Source organism: Ursus maritimus, unplaced genomic scaffold, assembly GCF_017311325.1.
Source record: "Ursus maritimus isolate PB19 unplaced genomic scaffold, ASM1731132v1 scaffold_17, whole genome shotgun sequence".
NCBI lineage: Eukaryota > Metazoa > Chordata > Mammalia > Carnivora > Ursidae > Ursus > Ursus maritimus.
In genome coordinates this window covers 51,369,322-51,385,557 of record NW_024424119.1, presented here as the reverse complement: position 1 = coordinate 51,385,557, position 16,236 = coordinate 51,369,322, and the positions used below count along the sequence as shown (strand labels likewise).

Here is a 16,236-nt window from a genome sequence, read left to right as displayed (position 1 = left end):
TCGGAGAGCCAATCAGGGAATCCTCACCATCCGAACTCTGCGCTACCGTCTCCCTCAGCCGCTCTCTATTTCCCTTCCTACCATTTTATAATGGCACCGTTGTGAGGTTCTTTCTTCCATGTCTGTCTCACCACGAGAGTTCAAGGGCCGCGAGGACCAAAACTGTCTGCTACTACTATACATCCAAGCTTGGCACACTTCTTGGCACATGGTAGGTGCTCAATTATTATCTACTGACTGACGTAATGTTCTGGGGTACATGTTCCACTGGGTGGGCCAGAGTCAGAAATCGAATTGGATTTGCTTAGGTGACAAATCTAAACTGTATCAATAAAAACAAAAGTAGACTGAATAAATACATTAGAAACCAAAAGCGCACAAGCGAAATAAATTCTTCAAACTTCACTACGAAGGTCAATGTGTCAAGTGTCAACTGTGACCAGGGCTTTCATGGCCCTGTTGTCACAAAACCACTTCTTTCTCTCACAACTACCGCGTTTGATGACTATTTTCTATTATTACATTTCAGGTAGCTGGGTCCCGGGGAAACAATGCACCGAGCCGTGCAGCACGTGGAAAGTGGAACCTTACCAATGCAGAATAAATCTCTGACCGCGTAGAAAAGGTTTGAACCGTTAACCTAACTCGAAAACATCAGCTGCTTTCAGAATTGCCTGATCTAATCTATCATAATTTTTTTTCCCTGGCAGTTGCTTTTCTGTGTCATCACTGCTTTCTGCATTGAGAAATTAACAATTGGGTATGTTTTCCTGCCCCGTAGATGGATGGGCATTCATCAATATCCTTCTCAAATGTCTTCTACTTGACAAGTTGGGTTTTACACAAGTCAACTGCAAACCACTTAGCGACCTCACCCTCCACACTCTACAAATGTCCCTGATCATAAAACCAGAACGTCAGTGGTGTGGCCATTAAAAAAAATAAATAAATAAAAGCATCAGGAACCCTCCCATGCATACAAAACGGGAGGCTGCACTGTCAAAGCTTCCCGCAGCCCAAGTGTGGTCCCTCCGTGCACAGGGCTGCTGCTGTACTGGGTTTAATACAGTAGGTCTGCGACACCATTAATTTTGCTTGTTCCTCTCCCCTCCCCCATCCCGTGCTCTCTTTCATTTCCTCCTCATAAATATGAAGAACGTATTCCCAATCCTTGTTGAGCAAATGATTCATGCCAAAAGCCCAATATGCACTGACTCAGGGTATTTATACTGTCTCTGGTAGCCAGTATTTGCTAGTATACTGTAATTATTTTTGACAACCTTGCATTTAAGGTAGCCACAGATAACCAACTTAATATTCAAATGTTCATAAATCCTTCTGTTTAATATCCTCCCTACCTAATCTATGTACATTATTATTACAGGTAATGCAGAAAGTACAGGGCATGAAAAGTGCAATTAATCTCGATCCTTCCCCAGGAAGCAATGTCACTCCAAACCCAGGTTTCTGTATTAATAGCATTATTGGGGGAAAGGAATTTAGGTTCCAAAGGAGGGTCCCAAAACTCCTACAATGGGAGTCTCGAGCTGCCTAATTAAGAATCTGTCCGGTCTTGAGATCCCACATCCCTCCTCTACCATTGTAAAAATAGACGCCACGCAATGTCCTGGTTGTGACAGCAGGGCCAGGATAGACCGGCTGTAGTGGATTAAAATACACCCCATTCCTACTGTGCTCCTGGGCTGGCAAGTGCGTCCCCGCCACCCCCCTGACTGGATCCCTTCGGATCTCACTGAAGGACTCAGTTGTTCTTCTTCTGAAAACAAAATGCGCCGATTGCCCACCCTCCTTCAGAGGGGAGGCAGAGACTTCTCCCACCGTCCTCACCCTCTTCCCCAGCCCTTCCTCACACCCTGCCCCACCACAGGGCCTGCATAAGGTAAGGCTTACAAAGCGAGAACACAATAATATCTCTTTCATGTTCAACAAATGTCGATGAACTCCATACATTTTCTATAATACATATACGCAGGACACCCCAAATTAACAAGTACTGGTGATTTCTCTCTGTCATTTTTAGACTTGTCACCGTCCCCAACTCCAAGGGATCCAGAACCCTTTTGGCCTAGACTATCAATACCCCACAGCCTTCAGGGGAAATGCAAAAAAAAAAAAAAAACCCAAAACAAAACAAAAAAAAAACCACCCAAAAAAAACAAAAAAACAACCAGAAATCAAAAACAATCAAAGCAATCGTGGCTGTCCTCTGAGGCCACAGTCGGGAACTGCAGCTTCAGTCAGGAAAGGTGGGGGCTGAGCGGAGATCAGTAATGAACACCGTGAGACCACTGGGCACGGTGAGTTGTTCAAATCCTCGGGGGTTCGTCCTTGCTGCCCTGAGAGGCAGTGAATGCACTGACCTGCGCAAAGTGGCAGCCAGCAGACAGAACAGAGGTGACAAAAGCTAAAAATATTAACAGTTTCAAAACCAGGTTTAGGTCAACTCCAGGGACAAAGGGGTGTGAGAGTACACTGCGCGTGGACACGGATGCAGGGGTGGAGGAATGGAGCAATGCAGGGGGAGCTACCCCTAACTGCTCGAGCCCACAGCCGGAAAGGCAACCAACCCGGCCTCCAGACTGCTCCTCAATGTCTCCTCAGGCTGCACGATGAGCCCCAGAGACCTGCTCAGACTCATTATAGGCTCAGCTGCCACCTTCCCGCCTGTAGGAGAAGGATTTCTAGTGTTTAGCGCCGGGACTGTCCCTGCCCCATTAGAAACTCTGTACTTTACAGCAAGCATATATTATTCTCATAATTAGGGGGAAAAATTAAAGCAATGACTTCTCCCCCAGTCCTGAATACATTAGGAATAATTTTCCTAACAAAGACTTATCAATAAACAACAGGAACGGCTGGTGGAAGAGAGTGCAAGCCAGAGGATCACGTGACTGTCTACATCCAGACAACACTGAAGGGACACACAAGGACCCTGGGACAGGACCATGACTGTCTCGCATGTGATGGGGAGAAAGACTTATTGTTCCCCTTTCACACTTCTGAATGAGGATGTTTGAAATTTTTTTTTCTTTTTAAATCATAAGCATATATTACTGTCTAGTAAAATTGATAAAAATAAGTTAATAAAAACATTCCTCCTCCCATTTTTTTTTTTTCCCATTAGAAAGAGACAATAACATTTAGGCCAAAAATAAAATGTCACCCCTGAAAATGAAAATCTGACCGCTCCCTGTTTGGGGCTAGGGAAGACAGGTGACCTTGGACAAGCACGAAAACTCTCCTATCTCAGGAAAGGAGCTAATACTTGGAGACTGTCTGAGGATGGAAGAGGTTTATTTGCAGAGCGCCCAGGACAGGCCTCCCTCAGAGTAGAGCTGTGTAAATCCTCATGAAAGCTACTTTCCTTTTTTTCTTTTTTTTTTTTTCTTTTTTTTTTTTTTTTTAAAGATTTTATTTATTTATGTGACAGAGAGACAGCCAGCGAGAGAGGGAACACAGCAGGGGGAGTGGGAGAGGAAGAAGCAGGCTCCCAGCCGAGGAGCCCGATGTGGGACTCGATCCCGGTACACCGGGATCACGCCCTGAGCCGAAGGCAGACGCTTTAACGACTGCGCTACCCAGGCGCCCCTACTTTCCTTTTTTTCTAAGCCACTCATTAAAACATTCTGTTGGAAAAGCCTTAATAGATGGCTTTAAAATGTCCTAATTTATGGGCGCAAGAGTTCAGAACAGCATACTGAGAGAAACCTGCCCACGTGGTAGATACCTACCTGCAGAAACAATGAAATGTCAAACGTCACAGAGACTCAGGGAGAAAGTCAGTCATTTTGGAAACAAGGCCGTGTCTGGGGAAAGAGGTGATCGTGGAGCGTCCTTCCAGCTGTGCCTCTGCGTGCCGGCCAGCTTTAAATCCAGCTGCACCGGCAAACACTCACGTCCACACCAGCCTGTGATTTGTGACTTACAGGAAAGCTAGGCAAATGAGGGCTGGGAGAGAAATTTCCTGGTTCCCTTTTGAGAACACATTTTAATGGAATTCACTGTACACTTGGGTACATGGTTAATAATACTGTTAATAAATGAAACACGGCACTAGCTGCTGATTCTACCCAGTTCACTGAAACCACAGATTAATATGGCAAAGAAAATAAACCACCACAACAACAAAAAAATAAAGGGGGGGATTTCAACCAGGCACGTAAATGCCGTGTGCTCACTCAGCAAAGGGACACCGCTACTAGACTTACATTTTCTTTGGAAAATGATCTCGTGAAACACAGGTATCTGGTAACCTTGGATTTAAACAAGCCGTCTTTCCAGAGGTCAGCATCCACACCATCTGCCGTCTGCGCAACCTGTACAGAGAGACAAGAGGAGCGCAGGTAAGGCAGGCTGGAACCGACGGTGTGCGTGAACAGCTTCCTCGAACCCGCGCCAATTAACACCGGCCCGAACTCTCACGGCGTCTCATTAGTTCATTTCACTAGGCACCGGGAAGAGACTTTCCAAAAGGGGAAAAGGGAGAGTGTGAAAAATACAACTTCTAAAAATATTGTCCCCAGGGAAGCCATTGATTAAAGACACCCTGACAAAAGTGCTTCTAATGAGAAAAGAGCAACTTTTGTCGCAATGGACCAAGAAGGGACTAGAGAAGTCAGCACATTAAGTTGCTCATTACACTTACTCGGGGGACGGTAGAGGGTGCAGAAAAAAGTCCAACGGGGTGTGAAATGGCACCTGAGAGGGGCACCACCTGCGGGGAGATGGCTGTGGCTGCCTGCTCCAGGACCCTGGGGCCAGCTCGGTGCTTCGTCAATGGGACTTAGTGGGGACCGGGGGTGGGGTGCCCGGGAAACTCTCCTCGCTGTGTCCTCTACCTACAAGCTCTGCGAGGGGTACTCAAGGTCAGAAACTGTCTCATGATAGAAAAATAAAAAAGATTCAGCTCCTTGTTTATAGTCTCACTAAGAAGCCATTTTCCCGTGCGCAGCTATAGGGGTGTTCCTCTCCGAAGCATCCAAGCATGAAGCCAGCCTTGATTTGAGTCTTAAAGGACCTGTGTACTGGGCTGGGGCGGGGGGCCTCGTGCAAAGGCCCCTGCTTTGGGGCAAAGAGTGGCCAAGGGGACTGGAGAGCAGGAGAGAAGTGGCTGGACGAGGGCAGCACTGCCCCATCTCCTTCCAGACTGCTCTGTTCACGGCCTGTCGGGGCAGGCTCTGCTTTCTCACTCAGCAGCCCGACGGGACTGCACTACCGACCCAGGGTCTGTGGCTGGCACCCCCAGGGGGCATATCCAGGAAGACGGAGGGAGCAGCACCCCATTTAGGGGTGAGCTCCCAAGCAGTCTGTTGTCTGCCGCCTCCCCGGTTGTCCTGTTGAGGTTTAGACTTTGGGATGCAGTCCTTGATCTGACAAACTGCTGAAAGCACCTCCACGCTTTGCACAAAAACTGCCTTGATTCAGCCCCATCCAGCGTACAGGCCACACAGCGAGCCAGTGGCCTCAGGCTGTCACATGGCAGGGCGGAGGCGGGCTGGGCTGCATTGCCAGGACATCCCCAGGGCCCCCCACAGCCATGTGCTCTGAGGCTGCCTCAGAGAGGCCCAAAGGCCAGCTGGCAAAAGAAAAATGCCTTTTTTTCCCCCTCCGAACTGAACAATTGTAAATTAGCAAATGCAACACAGGAAAAAGAAAGGTCCTTACGCTACATTTGCAAATATGTTTGACCTGAAACCTGGAGGAGGAATGGTATGGGGATAATTTCAGGAACGGCTGGCTCCAAGTAGTCACCCCCACAGAAAGACACGAAAGAGAAGGGCCTCATCAGCACTTTCCCCATAATGATCTCACATCAAGTTTCTTGGAAAACGTGAGATTTAAGGCAGTGGCAGCACTAACTCTCTGCCACCAAAGATCCCCTTGTCGATTTTCTCCTGTGGATTCCATGTTTTGAAAGATTTTTGTTTCCCCAACTGTCCTTTTACTGTACTTCCTCAATTCTAAGACGTGGTCATTTGGGAATCACCCATGGATTTAAAGAATCACCCTTCAGGAAAAAAAGAATAGAATGTCAAAAGGTACAGATCTATTTTAAGATGTATTCCAATTTCAGAACCATTAAGATGTGAAAATAGAAGATGCTACAGGAATAAAGAAATAAGGGAACCTGTACGGTTTCTCCATAATAAATACAATATTTTTTACAAATTAAAAAAAAAAATAGTCTGCAGAACACTGGAAGGCTGTGGAACCCCACGCGGGACCTCTGAAGACAGAGCTGTCTTTAACCTCCCACCACAAAAGGAATGGAGTTCTGAAGGGCTCTCCCGGGTATTCGGGGTATTCGGGAATTCCGCTGGGGGTGGGTGTGCCCTAGATCAACACTATTGTTTCCAGGGCTTGAAAATGATGGTTCTCTCCGCTCGCCCCACTGCCTGAATTCTCCTTTTTCTGGGTGAGAAGACACCTCACTGTGATAAAGAGGCCAGGGCAAGCATGTGAAGAGAAAAAGCTCGCAGCGGGCCTGCCCCTTCCTCAGAGGCCCAGGCAGTGGCAGTCCTCCAACCAACCGCACTGGAGAAGCATTAAAGATGGACAACCAAAGGCCCAGCTCTGCCCGAGGCCCAACTCATTTGCAAGGAAGTAAAACTGTGTAAGGCCCTCCAACCTCAACCAAGGGGAGGTGAGGAGGGTGGTGAGAAAGAGCGTGAGCAAGCACGTGTGTGTGTGTGTGCGCGCGCGCGTGCACGTGCATTCACACTTGTCTGGGCAGAGGGCAGAGGTGCCCAAAGCCTGGACCCACACAGGGGATGGACTGGAGCGAGGACTGAGAAGGCCCGGGGTCCCAGCTCATCAGGGCACTAGGGAAGTGGGCCTGGTGTCACAAAGCCGGGCACTCCCAGCCTTGCCTTCCCAGGAACAATGAGACGTATCCAGAAGCTTCTTTCTAATCCAGTCACATAAAGGTGTTTACTAATCTTAATTCTTTCCGTCCCAAATGAGACGAGCTAGCGATCTCCAAGATACGTGATGCGTGAGGCAGGCCACTGCGCAGGCGCCCCTGCAGAAATTCACGTCTCAACTCTGACCACGAGACCCCAGCGGCCAGCCTCGGAGTCCTGGGGCAGGAGGAGCTGTGGGGAGGTGGGCCGAGGGCTGCAGGGAGAGGAGCTCTAGGTGCAGCACAGCCCATGAAATTAAGAGGCCGACTTGAACTTGACACCGGATGGCTGAAGCAAGCCCTCTCCTCCTGGCCGCACCGTGTTTAGAGATGATGGACGTGCAGAGCGTCTGCCTTAGTGCACACCAGGGAGCACCCACAAAGCCAGGGCTAACATGTCTACCCTAAAAATGAAGACACCTAGTCTAACATCGAACCAAAACTTTAAAGTGACGTCACGCGACATCAAGATTCAAAAAGTCCTCAACTGTCACGCTGGGGTTCAGCTGGTCCTCTGGGATTCCTTCCCCACCTCTGGGACTAGATTCGGTTTTCAAACACAAATTATATACATGTGCAAATAATGTTTACCTGCCCCCTGCTATCCTGCCACTGGACTATAAGCTTCCAAAGGGAAACGGCGATCCTCATCTCTCCCCTGCAGTAAGCACGGTGCCTGATACGTATGGGCTCAGTCAAAACTTGCTGAAGGAATGAAAAGAATCAGCCATTCAATCAGGAGGAAAATGTGAAAAGCTATACACCTTGCTAGCTCCCCAAGTAAGGTAATCTCAAAAAAAATTTTTTTTAGATTGTATTTATTTATTTATTTATTTGCGAGAGAGGGGCGGGGAGGGGAGGAGCAGAGGGTGAGGGACAAGCAGACACTACACTGAGCACAGAGCCCAACATGGGGCTCCATCCCACAACCCTGAGATCGTGACCTGAGCCAAAATCAAGAGTCAGATGCTTACTGACTGAGCCACCCAGGCACCCTGGTAATCAAACCTTTTAAAATGAAGCTTCCAGAATGTAATCCCTTGAGCTGAGTGTATCCCCTTCAGAATCCCCACTTTGTGAGGCCACATACCCATTTCAACAATGAGGTCCTGTATTCTTCTGGTCATCTTGTCGGTACCCTGCCCTGCTCCCCAAATCACTGGAGTAGGCCCAGTGCTGCCGCTGTGTCTCCAGAGTATCTGTTACGGGGCTTCACTGTGCACACATGCACACACCCACACGCATACACACTCTCTCTCTCTCTCTCTCTCACACACACACACACACACACACTCATTCTTCTCTCTTATACACACTCGCCCTTGTGTGCCCACCCTGAGACCCCAGCGGTCTTTCCAGCGTCTCCCTGGGTACAGGAGCTGTCTCTGGGGAGGAGTAGGTGGGCAGTGACAGACTGAACACATGGGTTTGTCTCCCTTCTCTGCCAATATTCTTCTCAAATGACAACCATGTGGAGAAGGTACGAACCCACTAAAATAAAGAGCAAGAGAAGAGTATGATGCAAGAGAAATGCCAGCAACTGTCTGGAGATGTGGACAGTGAAAGGCTGGGCTTTAGCAGAGTGGAGGGGGTGACACCTAAGGACCGGGAGGGACTAATGATCTGCCCCCCAGACCCTGGGCCCCAGAGCCACCAGACTCCATTGGAGTGAGGGTGGGGGCCGTGGGTGGGTATGGGTGAGTTTTGAGCTGAAATTGGAAGATCAGAACAAGGTCTATAAGCACAGCAGTTACACTCCCAGATCCCCACCCCCATTTCAGATGTATTTTCTGCAGAAATGGAACCAGTAAGGCTCAGGACTCCAGAACACCAGGAGGATGTAGACTCCAGACTGAAAACAGGGGGGTAACTGTGCTGAATCGTGGGCCCCCTCCCCTGCTACCACCAGGCTTATCCTCCTTCCTACTTCTGGCAGCCGGGGTATCCCCTGAATGCTGGATATCGAAGGATTTGTCTCTGGTGACGCTAAAGAATGCCAGAGAGCCGACCAGCACACCCAGACTCTGGGGGTCTCCTGCTACAAAAGCCGCTTCCTGGCTACATCGCCCTGTGAGCCGCCCACCAGCCGACAGGCCCCGCCCCCACCCCCAGTGCTCCAACCTCACCAACTAGTGCCTCGCTCTTAAATATAAACTGACAACAAAGGACCACCAGGTGCTGGTGGTAAGTCTCAAATACAAAAGGCGGTCCAAACTAGAAAAATGGGCATTTGAAGGTAGCACAGGCAGTAGGAGGAAGCAAAGTTAAGGAACAACCAACCAAACCTATAATTCATATAACTGCAACCACCAAACAAGAATGGAATATCGTGAAAAAAAATTCTAAAGGATCAATTTGAGGATAATAAAAAGAGCCTAGAAATAAAAATGTTGTAGATAAAATTAAAAATTAAAAAAAGGACACCTGGGTGGCTCAATCAGTTAAGCAGCTGCCTTCGGCCTGGGTCATGATCCCAGAGTCCTGGGATCGAGTCCCACATTGGGCTCCTGGCTCAGTGGGGAGCCTGCTTCTCCCTCTGCCTGCTCTGCCTGCCGCCCCCCCTGCTTGTGCTCTCTTGCTCTCTGACAAATAAATAAAATCTTGCAAAAAATTAAAAAAAAAATACTGGAAGAGAAAATTGAGGAACTCTTTCAGAAAATAAAATACGGGGGCGCCTGGGTGGCGCAGCGGTTAAGCGTCTGCCTTTGGCTCCGGGCGTGATCCTGGTGTTCTGGGATCGAGCCCCACATCGGGCTCCTCTGCTGTGAGCCTGCTTCTTCCTCCCCCACTCCCCCTGCTTGTGTTCCCTCTCTCGCTGGCTGTCTCTCTGTCGAATAAATAAATAAAATCTTAAAAAAAAAAAAAGAAAGAAAAGAAAAGAAAATACGAAGATGAGATAAGCTATAGGAAAGAAAAAAGTTTTTAGGCTGAAGGATCAGGACAACATCCAACTAATGAAATCTCCAGAAAGAGAAATAAAAAAAGAAGGAAGAGAAGGTGAGTGTCCATATTAAAGAGGCCTTGAGTGTTCTAGCACAGGGAAAGAAAAAGTCCCAAAGCAAAACAAGAGAATCCCACCAAATTTCAGAGAAATAAACCATTTCTAAAACTTCCAGAGAGAAGTTACATACAAAGGAATGCAAATTGGAATGCATCAGACTTCTTGATAGCAATGCTGAACGCTAAATAAGACAAGAGAAAAACGTCTTTAAAAATCTGGGGAAGGGGCACCTGAGTGGCTCAGTTCATTGAGTATCTGCCTTCGGGTCTGGTCCTGATCCTGGAGTACCGGGATCGAGCCCCACATTGGGCTTCCTGCTCAGTGTGGGGTCTGCTTCTGCCCTTTCCCTGGCTTGTGCTTGCTAGCTCTCTCTCTTTCTCTCTTTCTGGAATAAATAAAATCTTAAAAAAAATAAAATTCTGGGGAATTCTGGAATTCTCTAACTAAACCAATTAATTGTGAGGGCAGAATAAAGACCTTTGCAGACGTGCAAGGAGTTAAGAAGTTAATCTCCCGTTGGGCCTCTCTTGGGAACCTACTGGAAGAAGCAACAGCAAAACTGGGGATGAAATCAATGAAGAGGAAACCACAAACCCCAGGAAACAGATCCTGCACAGGACGCGATGAGAGGGGCAGTGGTGTCCCCAGCCTAGACACAACGCAAGGAAAAGACGAGAAGGCCGTGGAAGGCCATCTGCAGGAGGAAGGGGATAGGACAGGTTTTGGAATTGTGCGTAAGCCCTGGGAAGAAATACAGATGAGTGTGTGACAGATGTACTGGAGCCTTTAGAAAACTAAAAACACAGGCATAAAGCTGTTCAAAAACATAACTTGTTAATTAACTAAAAATTTTTTAAATTTAAAAATGTAAATGTAAAAATCAATAGGCTGGTATGGAGGTTCCTCAGAAAGTTAGATACAGAGCTACCCCATGATCCAGTAATCACACTACTGCGTATTTACCCCCAAAATACACAGACACTGATTCAAAAGGATACATGCACCCCGATGTCTATAGCAGCATTATTTGCAACAGCCGAGATATGGAAGCAGCCCAAGTGTCCACTGACCGGTGAATGGATAAAGAAGATATATGAATGGATAGATAGATGTAGATATAATGGAATATTATTCAACCATAAAAAAGAATGAAATCTTGCCATTTGCAATGCCATGGGTGGAGCTAGAGGGTATTACGCTAAGCAAAATATGTCAGTCAGAGAAAGACAAATACCATACGGTTTCACTCCTATGTAGAACTTAAGAAACAAAACAAATGAGCAAAGGAAAAAAAAGAGAGACAAACCAAGAAACAGACTCTTCAGTATAGAGAACAAACTGCTCGTTACCAGAGGGGAGGTGGGGGGGGTGGCTGAAACAGGTGATGGGGATTAAGGAGGGCACTTGACAGCACCTAGTGACATACAGAAGTGCTGAGTCACATATCTGTTATACACATGAAACTAATTAAACACTGTATTAACTATACTGGAAATAAAATAAAGATAGCTGGGAAAAAATTAAAAAGAAAATTTAAAAATTCGAAAATAAATATCAACAGACACCTACACAATTAAGCAAAAGAAAGAAACAAGCCAATGACTAATTCCAAGAAAATGAAAAGGTTGTATGAGAAAGAAAAGCTACCCCCAGTACATGACCTGACGGAGTCCTACTCTGTGTTTGCCTTGTCATATGTAAACACTGACAACCAATTTACCAAAACTTGTGATGCTGCCTGATGGGGAAGATTATAAGAAAACTGAATGTGTAGGACAGGTAAATCAAGAAATAAGCAGTATACTCAAATTATTTAGAAACATGGAGATACAGTACAGAAGTGAAGAAATCTAAGAGTTGAAAATGACTACCTCTGGGGAGTGAAAAAAGGAAGAGACAGGCTGCAAGGTGCTGCATGGTCTTACGAGCCTTTTGGAACTCTTTTTTTTTTTTTTAAGTAGGCTCGTGGAGCCCAACGTGGGGCTTGAACTTGCAACCCTGAGATCAAGACCTGAGCTGAGATCGAGTTGGACGCTTAACCAAATGAACCCCAGTACACTTTGTTTTTTTAACTGTAAATATATCACTTTGTTAAAAGAAAAGTGAATTAAAAAAAATTGGAGAGCTGGGAAAATATATCATGGAAGATCATATGGGAATGTATTATTCCTTTTAGGGAAACCCCCACCATCAGGGATGTTCTGACAGGTGCATCATGACCTCAAGGCCAGTTACCTCCTTGGTGCGTTCCCAAGAGAGCGACAATGTCCAAAGCCGTGTGCACGGTGGATTCCAGCCTTCTCTGCTGCTTGAGTCCACAAAGAGTTACTCCCTGGGGGAGTCCTGTGAGTGGTACCCCCCAGCTCTGCAGAACCAACCACAGGACCTTATGCCACTTTATACGCGTCTGCATTTAGGCAAGGCCCCGTGTTTCCACTGCGTTCCTCTGCTTGCGAGACACAGAAGTGCTAGAGCTCACCCGTGAGACGGAGGGTGGGGAAATGGAGCGAGAACCAGGACACAAGCCCACAGAAACCAAGAAAAGCCGGAGCAAGCAGACCTCAGCGAGAGACAGGGCTTCTGGTTCATTGGAGGGCCAACACCCGGCTCAGGGCGGGGGGAGTGCTGAACCCCGATGCCACAGCACCCTCGCACACAACTCACCTGTGCAGTCTGCCGCTCCACGGCCCCCACGCACTGCGGTTCGAGCAGCTAGCGCTCACTGTGCACATTCTGCGGGCCAGGAGCCTCCGAGCATTTGATTCGCCGAGTCATTAGTGTAAGCAATGCATTTACACAACAACACTAGGAGTTACCGTGAATCATAATCAGTTGCTCTCTGATTTTATAGGTGGGGAAACTGAGGAACAAAAGGGTCTTGGCTCAATTATGCTATGCCTATGCAACAGAATATTTATTCAGTTCTTCGAAAGGATGAAGTATATTTATAATTATGTTCGTGATATAGTAAGTGGGGGGAAAAATCTTCCCACCAAGAAGCATATAAGAGAACTTAATACGCACCTCTCTCAAAGCAGTGGGGGAAGATGAGCACTGCAGTCAAGAAACGGACCGTGGCCATGAACCAGCAGTTCTCCGAAGCAAGACGAACGGTCAATGAACATGAAAATGTGTTCCACCTGGGTAATTACTAAATTCAAGCGCCAGCAACAAGATGCTACTTTCTTTGTCAAACTAACGAAGACACACTTTATTTTTTTTTTTTTTAAAGATTTTATTTATTTATTCGACAGAGATAGAGACAGCCAGCGAGAGAGGGAACACAAGCAGGGGGAGTGGGAGAGGAAGAAGCAGGCTCATAGCGGAGGAGCCTGATGTGGGGCTCGATCCCATAACGCCGGGATCACGCCCTGAGCTGAAGGCAGACGCTTAACCGCTGTGCCGCCCAGGCGCCCCACGAAGACACACTTTAAAGGGGAAAGATGGCAAGCGCCCGGAGAGGCCAGGGGGGAAAGAGGCGCCCTGCCTGCTGCTGGAGGAATATCAAGTGGTACAACTTTGGGTTAGATTCATTCGGTGCTGCGTATCACAGGCCTTAAAAATAGATGCGCCTGGGGCGCCTGGGGGGGCTCAGCTGGTTCAGCGGCCAACTTCTGGTTTCAGCTCAGGTTAGGAACTCAGGGTCCTGGGATTGAGCCCCATGACAGGCCCTGTGCTCATCGGGGAGTCTGCTTCGGATTCTCTCCCCACCCCCCACCCCCCACACTCGCTCACTCTCTCTCTCTCAAATAAATAAATCTTAAAAAAAAAAAAAAGACATGCCTGTGACCCAGGAATTGCACTCCTGGGCCGACAGCCTAAGGCAATGATGGGGTATGTGCACGAGAGGGCAGCGACCGTTTGTTCATTCGTACTGAGCTGCTGGGTGTCCAGCTCTGATCACAGTGCAGACCCAGTCACCAACCCCACAGGGTCACAGTCTCCGTGGGGGAAGACACACAGTAAACACATAAACAAATATGTAAGATAATTTTAGAGAGGAGTAAGTGCCTTGTATAAAATAAAATAGGGTAACGGGAACAGAGGCTGAAGGAAGAGGCTGCTTCAGGTGGGGTGACCAGGGAGGCCCTCTCTGATGAGGTGCCTCAGTGCTGATACCTGGGGGACAAGAAGAAACCATCTTGTGAGATCTGGAGATACAGCCTTGCAGAGCGAGGGAACAGCTACTGTGAAGACAGGTGGAAACCAGGCTGATGGGTTAAGGGGACAGAAAAGGGGGCTCTGTCACCAGAGCCTGGTCATATGGGAGGAGTGTTATCTATATGTCCCTTGGGGCACAGTGTTTAAAGGCGAAAGTGGGGAATGATAAATTTCTAACCATTAGAGAACATCCTTACAGTGGAAGACTTAGCAGCAGGAAACAATTTTGAGGACACGTATCTAGGAACATGGAAAGTTCAGGGGGAAAGACAAAGTCACAAAATGGTTTACATAGTACAATCTCATATTTTGTTTCCTAAAAATAATCTACATAGAAACAGATCTAGACAGATGTAAAGCAACGCATTAGCCACTAGTTTGGCTCTGAACAGTTGAGATTACGGGTATTTTTTTGGTGTTCTCTTTCTTAATTGAGGTATAATCGACATACAGCGTTGTATTAGTTTCAAGTGTATAACACAGTGTTCGGTATTTGTCTATATTGTGAAGTGATCACCACAATAAGCGTAGTTAATGTCCCCATCATCACAGAGTTACAGAAATTTTTTTCTTTTGAGGTTTAGACTTTCAAACATGCAACACAGTATTATTAACGCTAGTCGCCAATCCCCATGACTGCTGTATTTTATAACTACAAGTCTGTTCCTTTTGACTCTACATAGCTTTTATAAAAAGAAAAACAACAATCTTTTTAGACTTCATTTGATGGGGTGAGAAATAACGATCTATCGGATGTAAACTCGAGAAGCACTTTGTAAATCAGCTCCCCATCTGAGCTGCCCGGAGAGGGGCTGCGTGGTAAGTCCTTAAAACTGTCAGCGCTTCCTCCGTGTCAGCACTGAGTACTCCTTGCCCAATGACAGGTTCTCGAAAGACACCACAGCGAACCACCAGGCTAACTACCAGACTGGTTAACCCGTTCACACCCTGGTGTTTTAAGGGAGCCCACCCACAATTCAAAGATGTATCTGGCAGACACAAAGCGATCAAAGGGGCCAGGAAACTCTGCAGACATTCCAAAGGGAATATCTGGCCGACGCTGTAAGAATGAAGTTCAAAGGGCTCTCGATGTGTTAGATCATCCACTGTGGAAACACAGACACTTGGCCCAGGTCAGACAGTGGCCAAGCGTGAAGTCGTTTCAGCTCTCAATCAGAGCAGTTTGGGCACCGCATGGAGACGGGAGGCCTCAGTAACCTCTCTTCTGTAGCACTAACAGGAGGTGTGCCCAAAATGGTTTCTAAAACTCTAAAGTGAAAAGAGCCATCTGACTGATGACGAGTCCAGAAATCCTTGGTTGTTGTTTGGTTCTGATTTCATTTGCATTATTTTATCATTTCGTATGCTGAACGGACAGCTCAAGCCCACCACAGATTTTCAGCTGAAATGTCTTGTTTCTTTGCGAAGAGACTGCTCCATCTCCCTTAGTCTCTGCAATTTCCTGCCTCCCTGGCTTTGCTCTTGGGGTTCCCTCTGGAACCTCGTGGTGTGGAACGTTCTCATCACTTTGAGCCTGGCTGAAGGAACCCTGCCCCTGCCAAGCCTCCCTTGGCAGAAGAAGCTCATTTTCTTCTTCCAGGATCTTCCCTTTGCTTCGGCTTCTTCCATGAAACCTTGAAGATGGAGAAAACCACAGACAAAGGAAAGACCTCGGAGTTCTGGAGTCAGGTAGATTGGAGTTCAAGCCCTGGCTTTGCCACTTACATACCAGAGTTTCCCAGAAGTCTTATTTTTCCTTTCTGAACCTCATCAAAAAATGAAAATCATAATACTACCTAACTCATGGGATGCTTTGTGACGACGAAAGGAGAGAAAGCCCAGGAAGTCCTCAGCCGTAATGAGATACCGCTTCATACCTGCTGGGATGACTATACTCAAGAAGACAGACAGCAGCACATGTGGACAAGGACGTCGCATCCGAAACCCTTGTCTGCGGCTGGCAGGACGGTAACGGGGAACAGCCGTTTCAGAAACAGTCTGGCAATTCCTCAAAATGTTAACACAGAGTTGTCAGCGGATCCAACAATTCCAACCCTAGGAGGAACCCCAAGAGAACCGAAAACAGACATCCACACAAAAACTTGTTCACAATGCTGCTAGCAGCCTTCGTCATAATTGCCAAAAAGGGCCA

General features: G+C 47.3%; 1 protein-coding gene across 2 annotated transcripts in view; it reads right to left on the bottom strand.

Annotated features, from left to right (window-relative positions):
- MVB12B (multivesicular body subunit 12B) overlaps positions 1–16,236 on the bottom strand; it is a 256,508-nt gene that overhangs the window by 119,413 nt on the left and 120,859 nt on the right. For both annotated transcript variants that reach the window (XM_040631900.1, XM_040631901.1), the window contains one exon: positions 4,230–4,337. In XM_040631900.1, coding sequence (XP_040487834.1) covers positions 4,230–4,337 — 108 coding nt within the window. The remainder of the gene's footprint in view (positions 1–4,229; positions 4,338–16,236) is intronic.